The following is a 16,151-nucleotide window of genomic DNA, read 5'->3' as shown; positions in this document are numbered from 1 at the left end:
TTTTATTTTTATTTATTTTTATTTTTATTTATTTATTAATTTAATTTAATTTAATTTAATTTAATTTAATTTAATTTAATTTAATTTAATTTAATTTAATTTAATTTAATTTAATTTTTTTTTTTTTTTAACCCTGTCCACCATCCACCGTTAGATGGCGACAAAGTTCTCAAAGTTCGCCCCACTTCCGTTTAGCCAAACTACAGAAGAAGAAGAAGAAGAAGCGGAAGCGGTCGTTAGCATGTCGTTGTTGCTAACTCCCTAGCATCTCACGTTGTTGTGCTTGAACTTTGTCAAACAGATAAAATGAACAAACTGAACAAGCCGCAGGAGTTTGACTCGTATGAGATTGAGGAGCCGAGCGACGAGGAGCGAGCTGAGAGCAGGTAAGAAACTAATAAACCCGGTAAATTTAAAACGGCGCCGCTTTATTAGCAACGCGAGGCTAACGTGCTAACTAGCTTAGCGGAATGCTAACATGTAAACAAACTGAGAAAAACGAACAGATTCTGTTAAAGTGAGAATCTCTTAGCGCCGCTTTTATTAAAACTATATGTTTATCATCATCATTTAATTAATAAATAATTAGAGGCTAATTTATCGCTATTGTTTGTTAGAAACAAGTTAAAGTTTTGTGATTTTCTTTGTAAACTCTAAAATAATTCAACACATGTACAGTTAATATGAATAAATATATAATATTATAAATAAACAATGCAGTACTATGAAAAAATATAATAAGATATAACAGACAATATCACAATATGAAGAAATATAATAGATAATTTAAATAACACAATAAATATAATAAATAATCTAATATAAATAAGCAAAACAGTATTATAACAAATATAGATAAATAAAACAGACGATAAAATATAGAAGATAACATAAATAAATATAACAGCATTATAAAATGTAAATACATATAATAGACACTATAACTATATATATGTATATATGTAAATTTACTAGATAATATGATACTATAAATTAATAAAACATACAAATATGAAAGATAATATAATATTATTAAATATAAAAGGCAATAAATACATATAATATAAATATACAAAACAGTATTATTAAAAATATAAATAGATAGATAGATAGATAACAGAGTATATATAAAATAGATAATATAAAACAATAAATTAATATACTAGATTATATTATAATGTTAATAAATATAACAGGCAATAATAAATATAATAAATAATATAATATAGATCATATAATACTAAAGATAAATACAGCCTGGAGAGAGAAACACAAATAACAACATGATGTTTATACCTGAATATAAGCAGTGTTGGAAGTATTCAGATCTTACTGCAGTAAAAGTACTTATACTACATGGTAAAATATATACTTTTAAGAGTTTACATGTTAAAGTCAAGCAATGACAACACTACTTAAGTAAAAGTATTTAAAATTAAAGCGCTGAAACAGAAACTGCTGTATAAATTATAAAGTAAGAGAGAAAGTTAAAATAAGATTATGAAAATGTTCTTGCATGAGGCACGTTTTTTTTTTTTTTTTTTTTTTACAGAAAGTGAAGATTCAAATAAGTTTTTAGTTATTTTAATAATGTTTGGATCTTGGGCTTCAACTAAATAATAATTTACTAGATGGATTAATGTTTTATTGATTAGTTAGTTCGTTTGGTCATTAAAATGTCAGAAAATAATAGAATAGAAAAATCTTCTTTAAAGTTCCCACAGACCTCTATATGAGGAGGGCTCTTAAAGTTGGATTTTTGTTTTTTAAATGGATTTGTCAAAGTTAAAGTGAATCACAACAAAATGTGAACCTGTTTTCAGTTCGGAGGACGAGCTGGACGTGCTGCTGAACGGGACGCCGCAGCAGAAGAAGAAGCTGATCAGAGAGTATCTGACGGGGGAGAGCGAGTCGTCTAGCGAGGATGAGTTCGAGAAGGAGATGGAGGCGGAGCTTAGCTCCACCATCAAGACCATGGAGGGAACCTGGGCGCCGCCTGCAGCAGGTAACAGCCACCTGCAGTCGCCACCAAGCGGAAAGAGTTTGTATGATTATTCTGTTCCACTGGAAACATTTTGGACTGGAAGGTCGGTGGTTCGATCCCCGACCATGGCAGCGACGTGTTGAAGTATCCATGAGCAATGAGTATCCATATGAATGTGTGTGTGAATGGGTGAATGAGCGTAGTGTGAAGCGCTTTGGATAAAAGCGCTATATAAATGCACCCAATTTACCATTTAATCGTTTTTTTTAATTGCCAAAAATTGAAAAAGGAAAATGTAAAAACGGGCATTATCACCAGAGTTTTAACTTTCCAACAATCCTTGAATGGAAAATTATTATGTTACGAAAGTTTCCGTTATAAAAAGTGACCAACCCGAAGCTTAAAATGTTGATATTTGTGTCAGAATCTCTTTATTCTCCATGTGTCATTTAAAATAAAGTGTCTGCACTAACCAGATCCTGTTAAAAACATTAAATTCTCCTCAGAGACACTGAAGACATGATTGATTCTGCTGAGACCATTACTGACAATACTTCAATATGTACAAATTTATGGTCATTTTATATATTTTTTGTCTTTTTTGATATTTTAGATCTTTTTTTGTTATTTCATCTCTTTTGGGTAATTTTGTGTTTTGTGTTTGTATATATTTTTACATCATTTTTGTGGTTATTTTGTGCCTTTTTTTGGTAATTTTGTCTTCTTTTTTTTTTTTTTTTTACAACATTCAGGACTCTTGTGTTTATGGAATATTTTACTTAAGTGGCCCAGAGGATGAATTTTTAAAATATTTGAATGCTTATTTAAGCTTGAATAGGAACTTGCTCCATGTCCATAACTGAACCACAGAATAATTCCAGTAATCTCGTTGTGACTCCTGATTTTTGTGTTTATTCTCCAGCACAAAACTCAGGAGGAGGAGAGGGCGGCGGCGGTCCTGGACTCCCGACCCCTCAGATGTACGACGAGGTGTATTTTGACTCTGACTCTGACGGGGAGGACCTGCCAGGTGAGCACAGAGACGTTTCACACACCTTGAGGGACGGAGTCGCTCCTCACTGAAGGGAATCTGAAAGCTGATCATCCGTTTTTTTTTTTTTATTAATTATTTTTATTAACGAAGAAACAAAGAAAAGAACAGTGGATTACTTATTAGGAGCCACAATATGAAAACAAAACGCTAAAACACAATTCTAGACAACGAAGACTCAGGAACATATTTACAAATTAGACAATGTACACACAAATATTATACAAAGAATAATATAAAGGACAACCACAACAACAAAAAATGTAAACAACGATACACCAGTACAAAGCCACACGGCGAAAACAGACAGACGACCAAAAAAAAATCATCAGTTTGTGTTAAATCTCTCCGTCTCCTCTGCAGGCAGCTCCACGGGACGGAAGCGTAAACAGCGGGTCGTACTGACCAATGACGAGCTGCTGTACGACCCCGACGAGGACGACCGGGACCAGGCCTGGGTGGACGCCAGGAGGAGACAGTAAGACGCCCAGAAGCAGTAAAAAATGTTTTCTTTCCTCCTGCTGGTCTCTGAGCCTCCTGTGTGTTCTGTTTAGTTGCAGGCGACCGGTGGCAGGCTCCCGCTCGCAGCAGCGATCGGGGTCTCGGGGTTTACCGAGCAGCGACGCCGTCCTCAACTGTCCCGCCTGCATGACCACGCTCTGCCTCGACTGTCAGAGGTGAGACTTCACAACAGCAAGAGGCTGTTTGATCTTTAAACACGACAGAACACGCTTTACTTCCTCACTCTGTCTTTGTATTTCACTGCAACATACAGTTGCAGTGAAATACAAAGACAGAGTGAGGAAATAAAGCGTGTTCTGTCGTTGGCCAAAAGTTTGGACACACCTTCTCATTCAATGTGTTTCCTTTATTTTCATGACTATTTACATTGTAGATTCATCAAAACTATTAATGAACACATGTGGAATTATGTACTTAACAAAAAAGTGTGAAAAAACTGAAAACATGTCTTATATTCTAGTAAGCAAAGGGTGGTTACTTTGAGGAATCTAAAATACAAGACATGTTTTCAGTTATTTCACACTTTTTTTGTTAAGTACATAATTCCACATGTGTTCATTCATAGTTTTGATGCCTTCAGTGAGAATCTACAATGTAAATAGTCATGAAAATAAAGAAAAACGCATTGAATGAGAAGGTGTGTCACCTTCACACCTGTACTCTATAAATCTCTCTAAGCTCTATGGAATCAACACAATCATGGCTAGAACATGTCTTTGTGCAGAATAACACGGTTAGAATGACAAGTTAAAGTGCCCACAAGTGTCAGGAATGTTATTACAAACACAAATTGACATTAAATGACCAAATAATGACGTAAGATGACAAAAAAAGTTGATGTAAAATTACCAAAAGATTACCGTATTTTCCGGACTATAAGTCGCAGTTTTTTTCATAGTTTGGCCGGGGGTGCGACTTATACTCTGGAGCGACTTATGTGTGAAATTATTAACACATTATTACCGGTATATCATTTCACATGTTATTTTCACACTAAACCGCAAGAGGGCGCTCTAGGCCGAGTATGAGGATGAGTCTGACGTAAGCGACGTAGAAGAAGAAGCGCCGCATCTTCTACCTCCGGAGTTAGCGGAGTTGTTTAAAAGTGACACCGAGGATGAAGATTTCATTGGATTTTAGTTATTTGGAGTGACACGGATGGTTTGGTAAACTTCTTAGCATGTTATTTATGCTATAGTTATCTGAATAACTCTTAACATGTTATGTTAACATACCAGGCACGTTCTCAGTTGTGTCATGTAACGTAAGCATACCGTATAATTATTCAGCCTGTTGTTGCCTCTATTCTATTTTTATTTTAAATTGCCTTTCAAGATGACATGTCTGTTCTTGGTGTTGGATTTTATCAAATAAATTTCCCCCAAAAATGCGACTTATACTCCAGTGCGACTTATATATGTTTTTTCCTTCTTTATTATGCATTTTATGGCTGGTGCGACTTATACTCCGGAGCGATTTATAGTCCGGATTACCCCAAAAAACCCCAAAATGATGTAAAATGACAAAAAAAGGACTAAAATAACATCAAATAACACAACAAGACACAAAATGACCAAAACAGTTTTCTCCACATATTGTACATATTTAAATATTGTCATATTTGCAGCCTCTCCTGTCCTCTCCTCTCTGCTCTGTGTAAACAGCCTCTCCTGTCCTCTCCTTATAATACTGTTGAGTTTAATCTGGCGAGAACTCGTCACACCCTTATTATTTACTGATTTAAATGTGGTCTGATGTGTTTTTTGTGGCCTCAGACACGAGAAGTACCGGACGCAGTACCGAGCCATGTTCGTCATGAACTGTGCGGTGAAGAGGGACGAGGTGCTGCGCTACCAAACCCAGCAGGAGCTGAAACAGAGGAGGAGGAAGAGGAGGAGGGGGCAGAAAACGGAGGTGGAGGAGCGTCCCGACCCGGCGCCGGCGGGGATGGAGGCGGACGAGGTGTACCACCCGGTCCAGTGCAGCGAGTGCTCCACCGAGGTGGCCGTGTTCGACAAGGACGAAGTCTATCACTTCTTCAACATCCTGGCCAGCCACTGCTGAGACAGTTTAGTTTTTTAATGAGCGGGTTTGTCTGAATCTTCAGCTGAAGAAGAAGAAGAAGCTCATAAACTCTCTGAGTGGATAACAACATGTTTGCTCATTTCACGGGCAGCTTGTCGACTCTGAGGCGTTTTTATTTTCTCTTTAACGCCTCAGAAGAAACTGTGTTTTGACACTGAACATCTGCGTGTTGCAGCTCTGTTGGTCGGATGACTGAAGACACGAGAGCCTGAATTTTGAGGCAAATACTGACATTAATATTTGAGAATTACAAAGGATGGAGAGCTACGGTGGCCCTGAGAGATCACAGCATCTGCAACTTAAGAAAACACATGCAAATACACAAAACACAAGCAAACTGACAAAACATCTTCATCAATTTGACAACACAAACAAAGCATTTAGAAAATGTGCTGCAAAGGCCACAAAACAACAGAAGTGTTTCCAGAGGACACTTACAAGTGATGCACACGTCTGTACCAAGGTTATAATAGTTTTGGATTTTTCATTAGTTTTAGTTTTAATTTCGTTGTGAACTTTTGTTTTCAAATTCAGTTAGTTTTAGCTAGTTTTAGTTTAGTTTTTATTTTTTGAAAATCCTTAGTTTTAGTTTAGTTTTTATTAGTTTTAGTGTTAATTTTAGTTTTTTTGTAATGGGCTATGTGTTGGGTGCGAGATTCAAAGTGGTCATAATAAATTTTGCCTTTATTTCCTTTGGTTTACCATCTCAGCCCCAATAAGGTTATTAACTGTTTTGAATTTTGTTTGTTTAGACATCCCAGTCTCAGTTCACCATGTGTTGCATGTTCAAATAGAAACACTGAATTATGAATGAAAAAAGTTGTAAAAAACGAAAACTAAGGACATTTTCACTATAATTTTAGTTCGTTTTAGTTAGTTTTGTAACCACAAAATACAGTTTCAGTTAGTTATCGTTTTTTTAAAAACTCTTGTTTTTATTTTTATTTCAGTTAACAAAAATGTTTTTTCAATTCTAGTTTTCGTTATTTCGTTAGTTTTCGTTAACTATAATAACCTTGGTCTGCACATGCTGGTGATATTATCACATTATTTCAAGAGAATGATAATTGCATGTTATCATGTTAAAGACTGATGAGAGGGTGCTAACGGTAGCTAGCAATCGATTGATGAAGATGTTTTCTCTGCTTGTGTTTTGTGTTTTGGCGTGTTTTCTTAAGTTGCAGCGCTGTGAGGGCTCGGGGCTCTGTAGAGAGCTATAAATCTGCTCAAACATTTTCTATAAGGCTTCCTGGAGGCTGTTTAGCATTCATAATCAGAATATAAACATTGAATAAATGGTTTATAGCAGATACACATGTTTATATAAGCCCTCTTCTATAAGTGGAGGCTGCAGTTTGTTTAAAATTTATAATATAAAATAAACTGTAATAGACACTTAAAAGTGTTCTTATAGTGTGTCATAAACTCTTCACTTAATGTTTCTATTCTGTTTATGAATGTTCAATGTTGAAGTAAAATGTATGTACAGAGTGGGATATTTTACAGTTTCAAATCAACTTTTCAGTTCTTTCTGTGGACCAAACTGTAAAATGAGACTGTTTCTTAATTAACAAATATACATGAGTATAAAATACCTTGAAAAATATCAATATTTGAAGCATTTCTGATTCCAGGGGGACTGAACTTACTTTGTTTGGTTCACTGAAGCTCTCGGGCTGCTTGTTTCCACAATAAATAGTTTTCATGTTCAAAAACTCGAGAGTAATAACCTACAACAGCACGTTCATTATAGTTTTCTTTCAAACAAACACGAGGAAATAAAGCTTGAGGACTATTTTCAGGGCAGTGTGTGTGTTGATAGTGTGGCTTATTAATAGTTTTTGGACAAAATTTACATTCTTTGGCAAAGAGGACGAAGTATACAAGAAGTTATTGTTGGGTTTCGTCACGGGACATTTCAGAAATGAGTAGCAATGTTTTTTTTAAAAAGCAAATATGACAAAAAAATAATTTAACTCTGAACGAACACAAGAAAGAATTGGGGAAACACTTGTTACCAGTTATATTTATACAGATGATAATAGTTTATTGCACTCTTTTTTTTATATTTTCTATTTTTTATTTCTTAGAATAAAGATATCTTAATGGACTGTTCACCAGCAGCCCTTGATTTTTTATCTATTAGGACAAATTAAAAGTTCATAAGATGTCTGCAACACATAATAGAAAAGAAAATATTTTTTTTAACATTTGGGGGTGGTAACTTTTTGTGTCTATTGTTTGAACTCACTGCTGCTGCAATAAATCATGTTTGCCTGTGATGAAACATTTATGGACACAAAATTTAGCTGTTGCATTATTTTCCAGGAAACCAAACAACAAAGAGATTTTCTTCATAAATGTAGGAGGCTGGAAGGGCCTTTTCAAGCTCTGAGGAGGTTTTTTCAACGTAACATTTTGAGAAAAAAGTTGCAAATTTACTAGATTAAAGGGGCAAATCTACAAGAAAAAAAGTCGCAGATTTAAGAGAATTAAAGTGGCAAATCTGCACGAAAAAAGTTGCAGATTTACGAGAAAAAAGTGGGGAAAAGGCAACTTTTTTCTCGCAGATTCACCACTTTAAATCTCATAAATCTGCACTTTTTTTTCTCGTAGATTTGCCATTTTAATCTCATAAACTTTTTTCTCAAAATATTACCCCCCTTCCCTGGGTCCGTATGTTTTGTTTTTTTTACACATTTCACAGTCCACATTCTGATAGTATGTAATATCCTCCAATATTCTCTAAGGTTGAAATGTGGAATTTGCAAGTATTTCAATGAGTGCCTTATTAAGTGTTAAAGGTGAAATCAACAGTGCCAATATCCTTTTACCGTAATAGCAGAAAAAGTTCTACTGTATTTATTACGGTAAATTCTGGCAACCACAGCTGCCAGTTTGTTTGTTTTTTTTACCTTAAATACTTCACTGTAGTGATATAACTGGTTTTCTCACACTTGACCTGTATCTTATTTTGAAATCAGGATGTTGGAACTCCCAGGTTGCGTCAGAGCCGAACGTCGCTTTGTGATTGGCTGAAATCGAGCACCTCATACGTACACGTCATACGCAACCTAGCACGGGTTACGTAGAAGAAGAGGGTAAAAACAGTGAGGAAAGAGAAGTAAAGTTGGTTTAAAGTGGGAGCCATGGCGCTGGGAGACTGCTGGAAGCACTTATCCTGGTTTTACTACCAATATCTCCTGGTGACGGCGCTCTACATGCTGGAGCCCTGGGAGAGGACCGTGTTCAGTATCCTTTTCCGTGTCAAACTACTTCACAGCGAGCTAATATGCTAACATGCTAATATAAGTGTAGTTAAGAGCGTCAGCAGAGCTAAGCTAGCTTCATGTCTGGATGCTAACTTTTCTAATGTATACGTGTGTTTAAGTTATCTCGTGATTATTAAGTTATGGTGTTTAGCTAAATTATAACGTTAGGGGTTAAAGTTTAATTCGGCATATATACAATATACCGGTCGGTTGTTGTTTTAGTAAACATTGAAAGAAAAAAAGAAAAGTGTTAGCCAGTTGCTAACGTGTTTTGAGACTCTTAACTAAATTGAATGTTTTTTTTATATGTTTGATGTATTCAAATGATTCTGAACTAAGAGACTGCCTTCATAGCGTTAGAAAAAGGTTTAAATTGTGTTCCACATGTTATGGAAATTAACCTGCACGTGAATTATCGTTAAACTCATATAACTTTAAAGGGAAGGGAGAAAAAAACTCGTGTTTTTAATAACAATTCCGTCCTGTTGGTGTGCCGAGTTAAAGACTGTTCATTAGAGGTGTTATCAGACTTTAAAGTATTACTCTTGTCCCTTTTGTTTATGAGTAAAAACGCTTAAAAAGGTAGAATTGTCAACATGTGGTTGGATTAGGATACAAAGCGGTAACTTTTCTAAAATATACACTTATTTAAGTCATCTTATGAATATCAAGGTATGGTGTTAAACTAGTTTGTAACTTTAGGGGTTAAAGTTTAATTCGGCATATATACAATTTACCTGTCAATCATTGTTTTCGTAAAAAATTGAAAGGCATTAAGTGTTAGCCAGTTGCTAACGTGTTTTAGACAAACTATTCTAATATTTTTATATATTTGGTCTATTTTAATAATGCCGTATTAAGAGAATGCCTCTATATCTGTAGAAAACGGTTTGCATTGTGTTCCATACGTGACGTAAATTTGATTTGTACGTGAATTATCTTTAAACGCATAAGATTTTAAAGGGAACCTTGCGTGACAGACCGGATTTCTCAGACAGGAAGAGGAATTTTTAATAACAAACACTCTTCCAAAGGGTTCTCAAACTTTATTCTATTACCTTCGTACCTTTTCTTGTAGGTGAAACGCTTTAAATTGGTAGAATTGGTAGAATAAAGTTCAACATGTGGTTGACTTTGGGGCGGTGTCTAGGCTGCAGGGAGCTTTCTCTCCACTCACCTGACTCACACATGCTGTTTTATGCAACTTACAACTTTATCTTAAATAAGAGAAGCGCTGCTGAATGAAACCGTAAAAAGCTAAACTGTGAAGCCTTGAATGGATCAGTGGTTAGTTATTAAAGTGCCTGGTGTTCTGGTTGCTCTTTGATCTGTGTGAGGGCAGCAGGTTGTATTATGCAGAAGATCAGCTGGCACAGGTGTGGTCACCCTCATCCCTCATCCCCTGAGGGCCAGGTGTGTTTGTTATTGTCCCGTTGCTGTTTGCCTGTCGGCCTAACCGCTCTGTAGAGGATGCTGTGTCTCTGTGTATGTAAGCAGTTTATTTATTTATCTATTTAGTTAGTTTAGCTTTAAATACCGCCCTTCAGCTGTGTGATGAACTTCAGGTGCTGGGAATTAAATGAAAAACTCTGGTAACACTTTACAATAACCATCTAAGTGACGTTTATAGATGGTTTATAGACCAATTATTAATCATTTACAAAATTCTATACATATTTAATCTTTAAATGTTTTCAAACAATTTCTTAAAGGTTTAAGAATCATTTTGAAATCATTTACATACTTAATATGGTGTTAAAAATGTTATAATGAGTGCAAAACTATTAATAAACTAAGAATTATAATGTAATTGTTTGTTTATGGTAAAGAAACTATCAACTTACATTAATATCCCTTCTATTTGGCATTTATAAATTATAGTTCAACATTAATACATTTTCTATTTACCATTCTAAATGGCCTATATACGGTTTATAAATGATGATTAAACATTAATAAACTATCAGTTTACCATTTATAAATGATGGTTATTGTAAAGTGTTACCAAAACTCTTTATGCAACTGGATTTTTAGATTTTCTGTCCCATTAGAATCAGGTGGTTAAGATACTTAACATGTTTTTTTAGGCCTAATACTCTCAATTTCTAAATATGCAGAGGACACATAAGGAACAGTGATGAATCAGCCTACAGGGCTGAAATGAGATGATGTAGGGCAAACAAAGAGGTTTTTAAATATTCCTGAGACTGATTCTGAACAAAACACTCTCACACACTTGCAGTAAGAATTTAGTTTTGGTGTATAATATAAAGTCCTCTGCATCAAAAGGTTTCTTATTAACTTCCTGTTGCAAGTGGAAAGGACTCGGCCTGTCACAATAACACATTTTTAAAGACGATATATTTTCCCAGAACCACGAATCAAAAACTTGTAAAACTACAATCAAAACAAATGAAATAGACTCTCAGGCTCTGTTAACAAAAAGAAATGCACCGAGATAAATATTTTTAATTATATTATTTTTTATTTCAAATGACATATAATAATATATGTATTTTATAATAATAAATAAACAGCTGGAATTGCTGCTTGGGAAATTTATATATGTATCTGTCATTTTTTTCCCCGGCAATTTATACTGCCTGTCAAACATTTGCACAATACTTTAAACACAACACAAAAAAGTATGTAAACGATGATATATCGAGTCCATAAAAAAACTATCATGTCCATTTTATATATCGAACGATAAGTCGATATAGTAATTATTGTGAGAAATGTGAGTAATTATTGGCCGAGAAAGAACAGTGTGCAGGCGCTTTGTGTTTAAAATTGTTGACCTCAGCTCTTCTCAAAGCAAAGCAAAAGTTCTGCTTTTCTAAATCTTTAGGACTAAAGCAATGATAATTGTCTTTTGAATGACCTGGTTACCTGTTTAGGATGAAGTCAACAGTAACAGATGGATGGATCTATAGCAGACAGAAGTTTTTAGTGATCCATCATTTTTCGTGGACCTGTTTTTGAACTCTGATGTGTCAGTCTCCAACACCTGTTGAAGTGCAGAGATAAACTATAGAATAACTAATTGCATGTGCACATTAGTTTAGGGAGTTGTTATTTTTCCACGGTCTGATCCTGCAGGTCTGCTGTGATTGGTTGTGACTTGACAGTGACTCCAGTGAGACTGCAGAGGGAGCTCCTTCGGTGATCTCTCTCATCGTCACGTTCTTCTCCTTAGATGTTATTTTTATGTCTGACTGTTTACAACAATAACCCTTCATGAAGATATTAAAGTCAACAGATATCTGCTGCCTTCAGGCGGCTACAGAGAGAGAAAATGGCTTCACAACACATTTTGAGACTCCCCGGCGTTTGCACACTATTTTGCTAACAGAGCCTGCATACCTGATAACATGACATCATCAGTTAAAGTTTCCCCTGCAGTCGGCACCTGTGAGCACATATCCTGAGGCCGTCTCAGGCATAATCACCTGTAGTAGAGACACACACTTATAGTATCATATATGAGCAGGAGAGCTGCTCCGAGGAGGAGCATGTTCTCTGGTTGTCCTCTGCTGCTGATTAACTTCAGAGACTCTTGATCCTGTAGAATCTGATGCATTTCTGTAGATTAAACTCTCAAAGCCAAAAGTTTTAGAACACACCAACTTTTCTAGAATTTAATTGAAAATGATGCAGTTTAATGTCTCAGTCTACTCTGAAATTAATGCACATTTTCAACATTTAAAATTCTTTATTGAGCATGATAGTGTTTTGAAAGTAAAAAAAAGATTCAAAATCACATTTTATGTTGGACTAAAGGACTAAAAAAAGACACAAAATGACCAAAAAAAAGACACAAAATGACAAAAGACACCAAAAAAAACACAAAATGACTAAAAAAAGAAACAAAATGACCAAAAAAGACACAAAATGAGTTACAAAGACATGAAAAGAATTCAAAAATGGACAAAATAGCCCAAGACTCCATAGAGTTAAGTTGTTAACCCATTTCTTGTTCCCTGAAAAAGGCCTACTTGTATAATTCTGAAATGTACATTATTTTCCAGTTTTGGTTAAGCTTACCTTTTTTTATTTACCTCTGGCAGTTCACCACTTACCTTTGGACCCTTTCAAGCTGTTCATTTGACTTGAACTGCTTGAATTTCAATAAAAAACTGGAAAAATTGGGGTGTTCTAAAACTTTTGACCAGTAGTGTATATATATATATATATATATAATTGATGGCAGTAACTTGTGGGTGTATATCTCTGCAGATGAATTCCAGTTAGTTTTCCTCCTTAACTTCCTGTCTCAGACTCTCTGCTGGTCTCGGTAGCCGGCATGGCCGTCTACACCGGCTACGTCTTCATGCCGCAGCACATCATGGCCATCCTGCACTACTTCGAGGTCGTCCAATGACACGACGCCTCCGTCTGTCCCCGGGTCCGTCTGTCTCCGTCCCGTCCGTCCTTTGTCCGCCGGCCGTCCTGGACCTGAGGCGGGGGATGGATTCAGAGGCTCCTCCTCTGAGGAGCTGATTCAGCAGCAAAGCTCCAGACATGGCCTCAGTTTCTTCTTCTCTGAGATGTTTGGGGCTGTGAACAGTGTCGAGGCCATGTTCCTGGTTTCCTTTCACACCAGTTTTTTGTTTTTTTATCTGTTAATCAAGCGCACCTTACTGTACGGATGTGTGGACCTGTTGGACTCTTTTTCCATTTTATTCCATGAAGACGTGAAACCATTGTTGTCTTAAGAGTTTTATGCAGCAAACGCAGCAGCTGATGTTGTGTTATTCCATTTTAATGAGCCAAATGTGGTTTATAGGAGCAGGATCAGGTCTCACTGTCTGCTTCGTCCTGCTATTTTCACTCTTTACCATCATCATCATCAAAGATCTGTCTTATATTTATCATAACTTAATGTAATTAGCTCCTTCATTTACACTCCAGTCGGGCAGCAGCTGCAGGAGGTGTTGTTTATTTTTATTAAGTCATTTTAAAGCTAAACAAACACTTGGCAGATACATTATTTTTTTTGTACTTCAGAGAGGAAGCACTCAATCAGAGCGAGCAAAGGATGTATTTTAGTGTGTGAATGATTTATTTTTGTTTTGAAATTCAGACCAAACGGAGCCTGAGAAACTCTGCTGTGCAGTTTAGATATGAACAAGTCTGTCAGACAATATTACTGTCATTGAAAGACCATTTATGAACATTTATGACACTGATAAAATAAAATGGCTGCACAAAACTTGCCCGACTTTTGTGCAGGGAAACAGGCAAATAAAACATTTGCTTCTGGCTGTGAAGCATCTTTGCATCATCACATGTGTGGCTGCAGACTTAAACCTGGAATGGTAGAAAAACCTGTAGATTCTCAGTTCAGTAAACAGAAATATGAAACATTTAGCACAGTGGTATAAAGAGTTATTAAATCATTAACAGGGCTGTAAACTCACACACTGATCTGGCTTTTGTTGAGCTCAGCTGGTTTTTCGGCTCTGTGTGCCGAAGTCTTATAACTGCAGTGAAAACTCTGCTGTTTCTTCTGGTGACATCTTTATGAATATGGACCTGAGCTCCATCAGTTGATGTTGTAATTATAGTAACAAGTCTGTCTATTATCCCTCTGAACCCCACCATCCCGCCAGCATTAGAAAAGTATGTTTTCTTTAAAAGATAAAAATATGCTTATATCTTAAAAAGAGGCATTATCGTCTGAATACTGAGACGGTCCTTGAACTGATCGGCTAAGAAAATTTCTGTTGTGAAAAGTGACCAAAACTTGTGTTAAAATGTTGATATTTGTGTTCAGAATCTCTTTATTCTCCATGTGTACATTCTGCTCCTCAGAGACACTGTGAAGACATGATTGATTCTGCTGAGACCAACAGTCACATGACAAATATTCACTGAAAATCTGTTTACACAGAGCAGAGAGGAGAGGACAGGAGAAGCTGTTTACACAGAGCAGAGAGGAGAGGCTGAAAACATGACAATACTTCAATATGTGGAGATAAGTTTCATTTTATTCAATTAAAAAAGAGCAAAAAAACTCCCTGAAAACAGCTTGTTGGGGTTCAGAGGTGTTAGAAAAACCCCACAACTTTCCTTTTTAAACTTCACACAGCAGACAGTGTTTCCTATTTGTACAGAAACAATAAATGTTGAATAAGTTCCATTTTTATGTACCGTAATCATATACTGCTACTGGTATTGCCTTTTAAAAAAACTGATTTATTTTTTCCCCTGAAGAAATCCTCTATCCTGTCAATCTTGTGTATATAGTCTTGTATACATATTTGTAAAGTTTTGTAGCTGGATATGTTGGTGTATAGAATAAAATGTTTGTGGTTTTTGTGAACTACTGATGCTAAACACTGTTCTATGACTCTGGAATCATTAAAGGGATATTTCACTAAGAGACGCAGTTTGTTTTACCTGAAAAAAAACTACCAGCCTGATTTTTAGTTACATTGTTAGATAGGACATGGCCCTTCTAGTATATATATATATATATATATATATATATATATATATATATATATATATATATATATATATATATATATATATATATATACATGTGTATATATGTGTGTGTATATATGTGTGTGTATATATGTGTGTATATATATGTATGTATATATATATATATGTGTATATATGTATATATATATGTGTGTATATATATGTGTGTATATATATGTATATATATGTGTGTATATATATGTGTGTATATATATGTATATATATGTGTATATATGTGTATGTATATATGTATATATATGTGTATGTATATATGTGTGTGTATATATGTGTGTACATGTATATATATATATATGTGTGTATAGATATATATATATGTGTGTGTGTACATGTGTATATATATATGTGTGTGTACATGTATATATGTATATATATGTATATGTATATATGTATATATTTTTATATATGTGTATATATGTGTATATATATATACTATATATGTATTTTAATTAATTTATACTAGTTTGTAAAAATCTGTTTTCACTTTGATATTAAATAGGGTTTTTTTCCAAATTCTTTTTATAAAGGCCAAATTTTATTGACCATGATTTCATGTGTAAAAGCAACAAAAGGGTGAAACATCTAGGGGGGATGAATACAGTTAACAGTTTTGTTAAATGATATAATTATTTATATTCATTCTGACAACAACAAAAAGTTTTATTTTAGGCTGATAAACTGCACATCTCTATGATTTTCCTCTCCATATAATTCCCTTTATTGG

At 35.0% G+C, this 16,151-nt stretch overlaps 2 protein-coding genes across 2 annotated transcripts; both read left to right on the top strand.

Annotated features, from left to right (window-relative positions):
• Positions 1-202: 202 nt before the first annotated feature.
• Positions 203-6,404, top strand: eapp (e2f-associated phosphoprotein). The gene is made up of 6 exons (XM_059353443.1): positions 203-386; positions 1,824-2,005; positions 2,907-3,014; positions 3,399-3,513; positions 3,590-3,712; positions 5,333-6,404. The coding sequence occupies exons 1-6, from the start codon at positions 307-309 to the stop codon at positions 5,619-5,621; spliced, it is 897 nt and encodes a 298-aa protein (XP_059209426.1). The 5' UTR covers positions 203-306; the 3' UTR covers positions 5,622-6,404.
• A 2,301-nt stretch (positions 6,405-8,705) lies between these two features.
• Positions 8,706-15,302, top strand: sptssa (serine palmitoyltransferase, small subunit A). The gene is made up of 2 exons (XM_059354084.1): positions 8,706-8,894; positions 13,195-15,302. The coding sequence occupies exons 1-2, from the start codon at positions 8,792-8,794 to the stop codon at positions 13,296-13,298; spliced, it is 207 nt and encodes a 68-aa protein (XP_059210067.1). The 5' UTR covers positions 8,706-8,791; the 3' UTR covers positions 13,299-15,302.
• The last annotated feature ends 849 nt before the right edge of the window (positions 15,303-16,151 follow it).

The sequence above is a fragment of the Centropristis striata genome, chromosome 16 (genome assembly GCF_030273125.1).
Source record: "Centropristis striata isolate RG_2023a ecotype Rhode Island chromosome 16, C.striata_1.0, whole genome shotgun sequence".
Classification (NCBI taxonomy): domain Eukaryota; kingdom Metazoa; phylum Chordata; class Actinopteri; order Perciformes; family Serranidae; genus Centropristis; species Centropristis striata.
This window is presented reverse-complemented; position numbering and strand designations above follow the sequence as displayed.

Excerpts from the sequence above, each read along its gene's own strand:
- eapp (XM_059353443.1), top strand. The coding sequence starts at position 307 with ATGAACAAACTGAACAAGCCGCAGGAGTTTGACTCGTATGAGATTGAG. Across the intron at positions 3,015-3,398 it reads TGACGGGGAGGACCTGCCAG|GCAGCTCCACGGGACGGAAG; the intron begins GTGAGCACAGAG and ends TCTCCTCTGCAG. Across the intron at positions 3,713-5,332 it reads CTCTGCCTCGACTGTCAGAG|ACACGAGAAGTACCGGACGC; the intron begins GTGAGACTTCAC and ends TTGTGGCCTCAG.
- sptssa (XM_059354084.1), top strand. The coding sequence starts at position 8,792 with ATGGCGCTGGGAGACTGCTGGAAGCACTTATCCTGGTTTTACTACCAA. Across the intron at positions 8,895-13,194 it reads CTGGGAGAGGACCGTGTTCA|ACTCTCTGCTGGTCTCGGTA; the intron begins GTATCCTTTTCC and ends TTCCTGTCTCAG.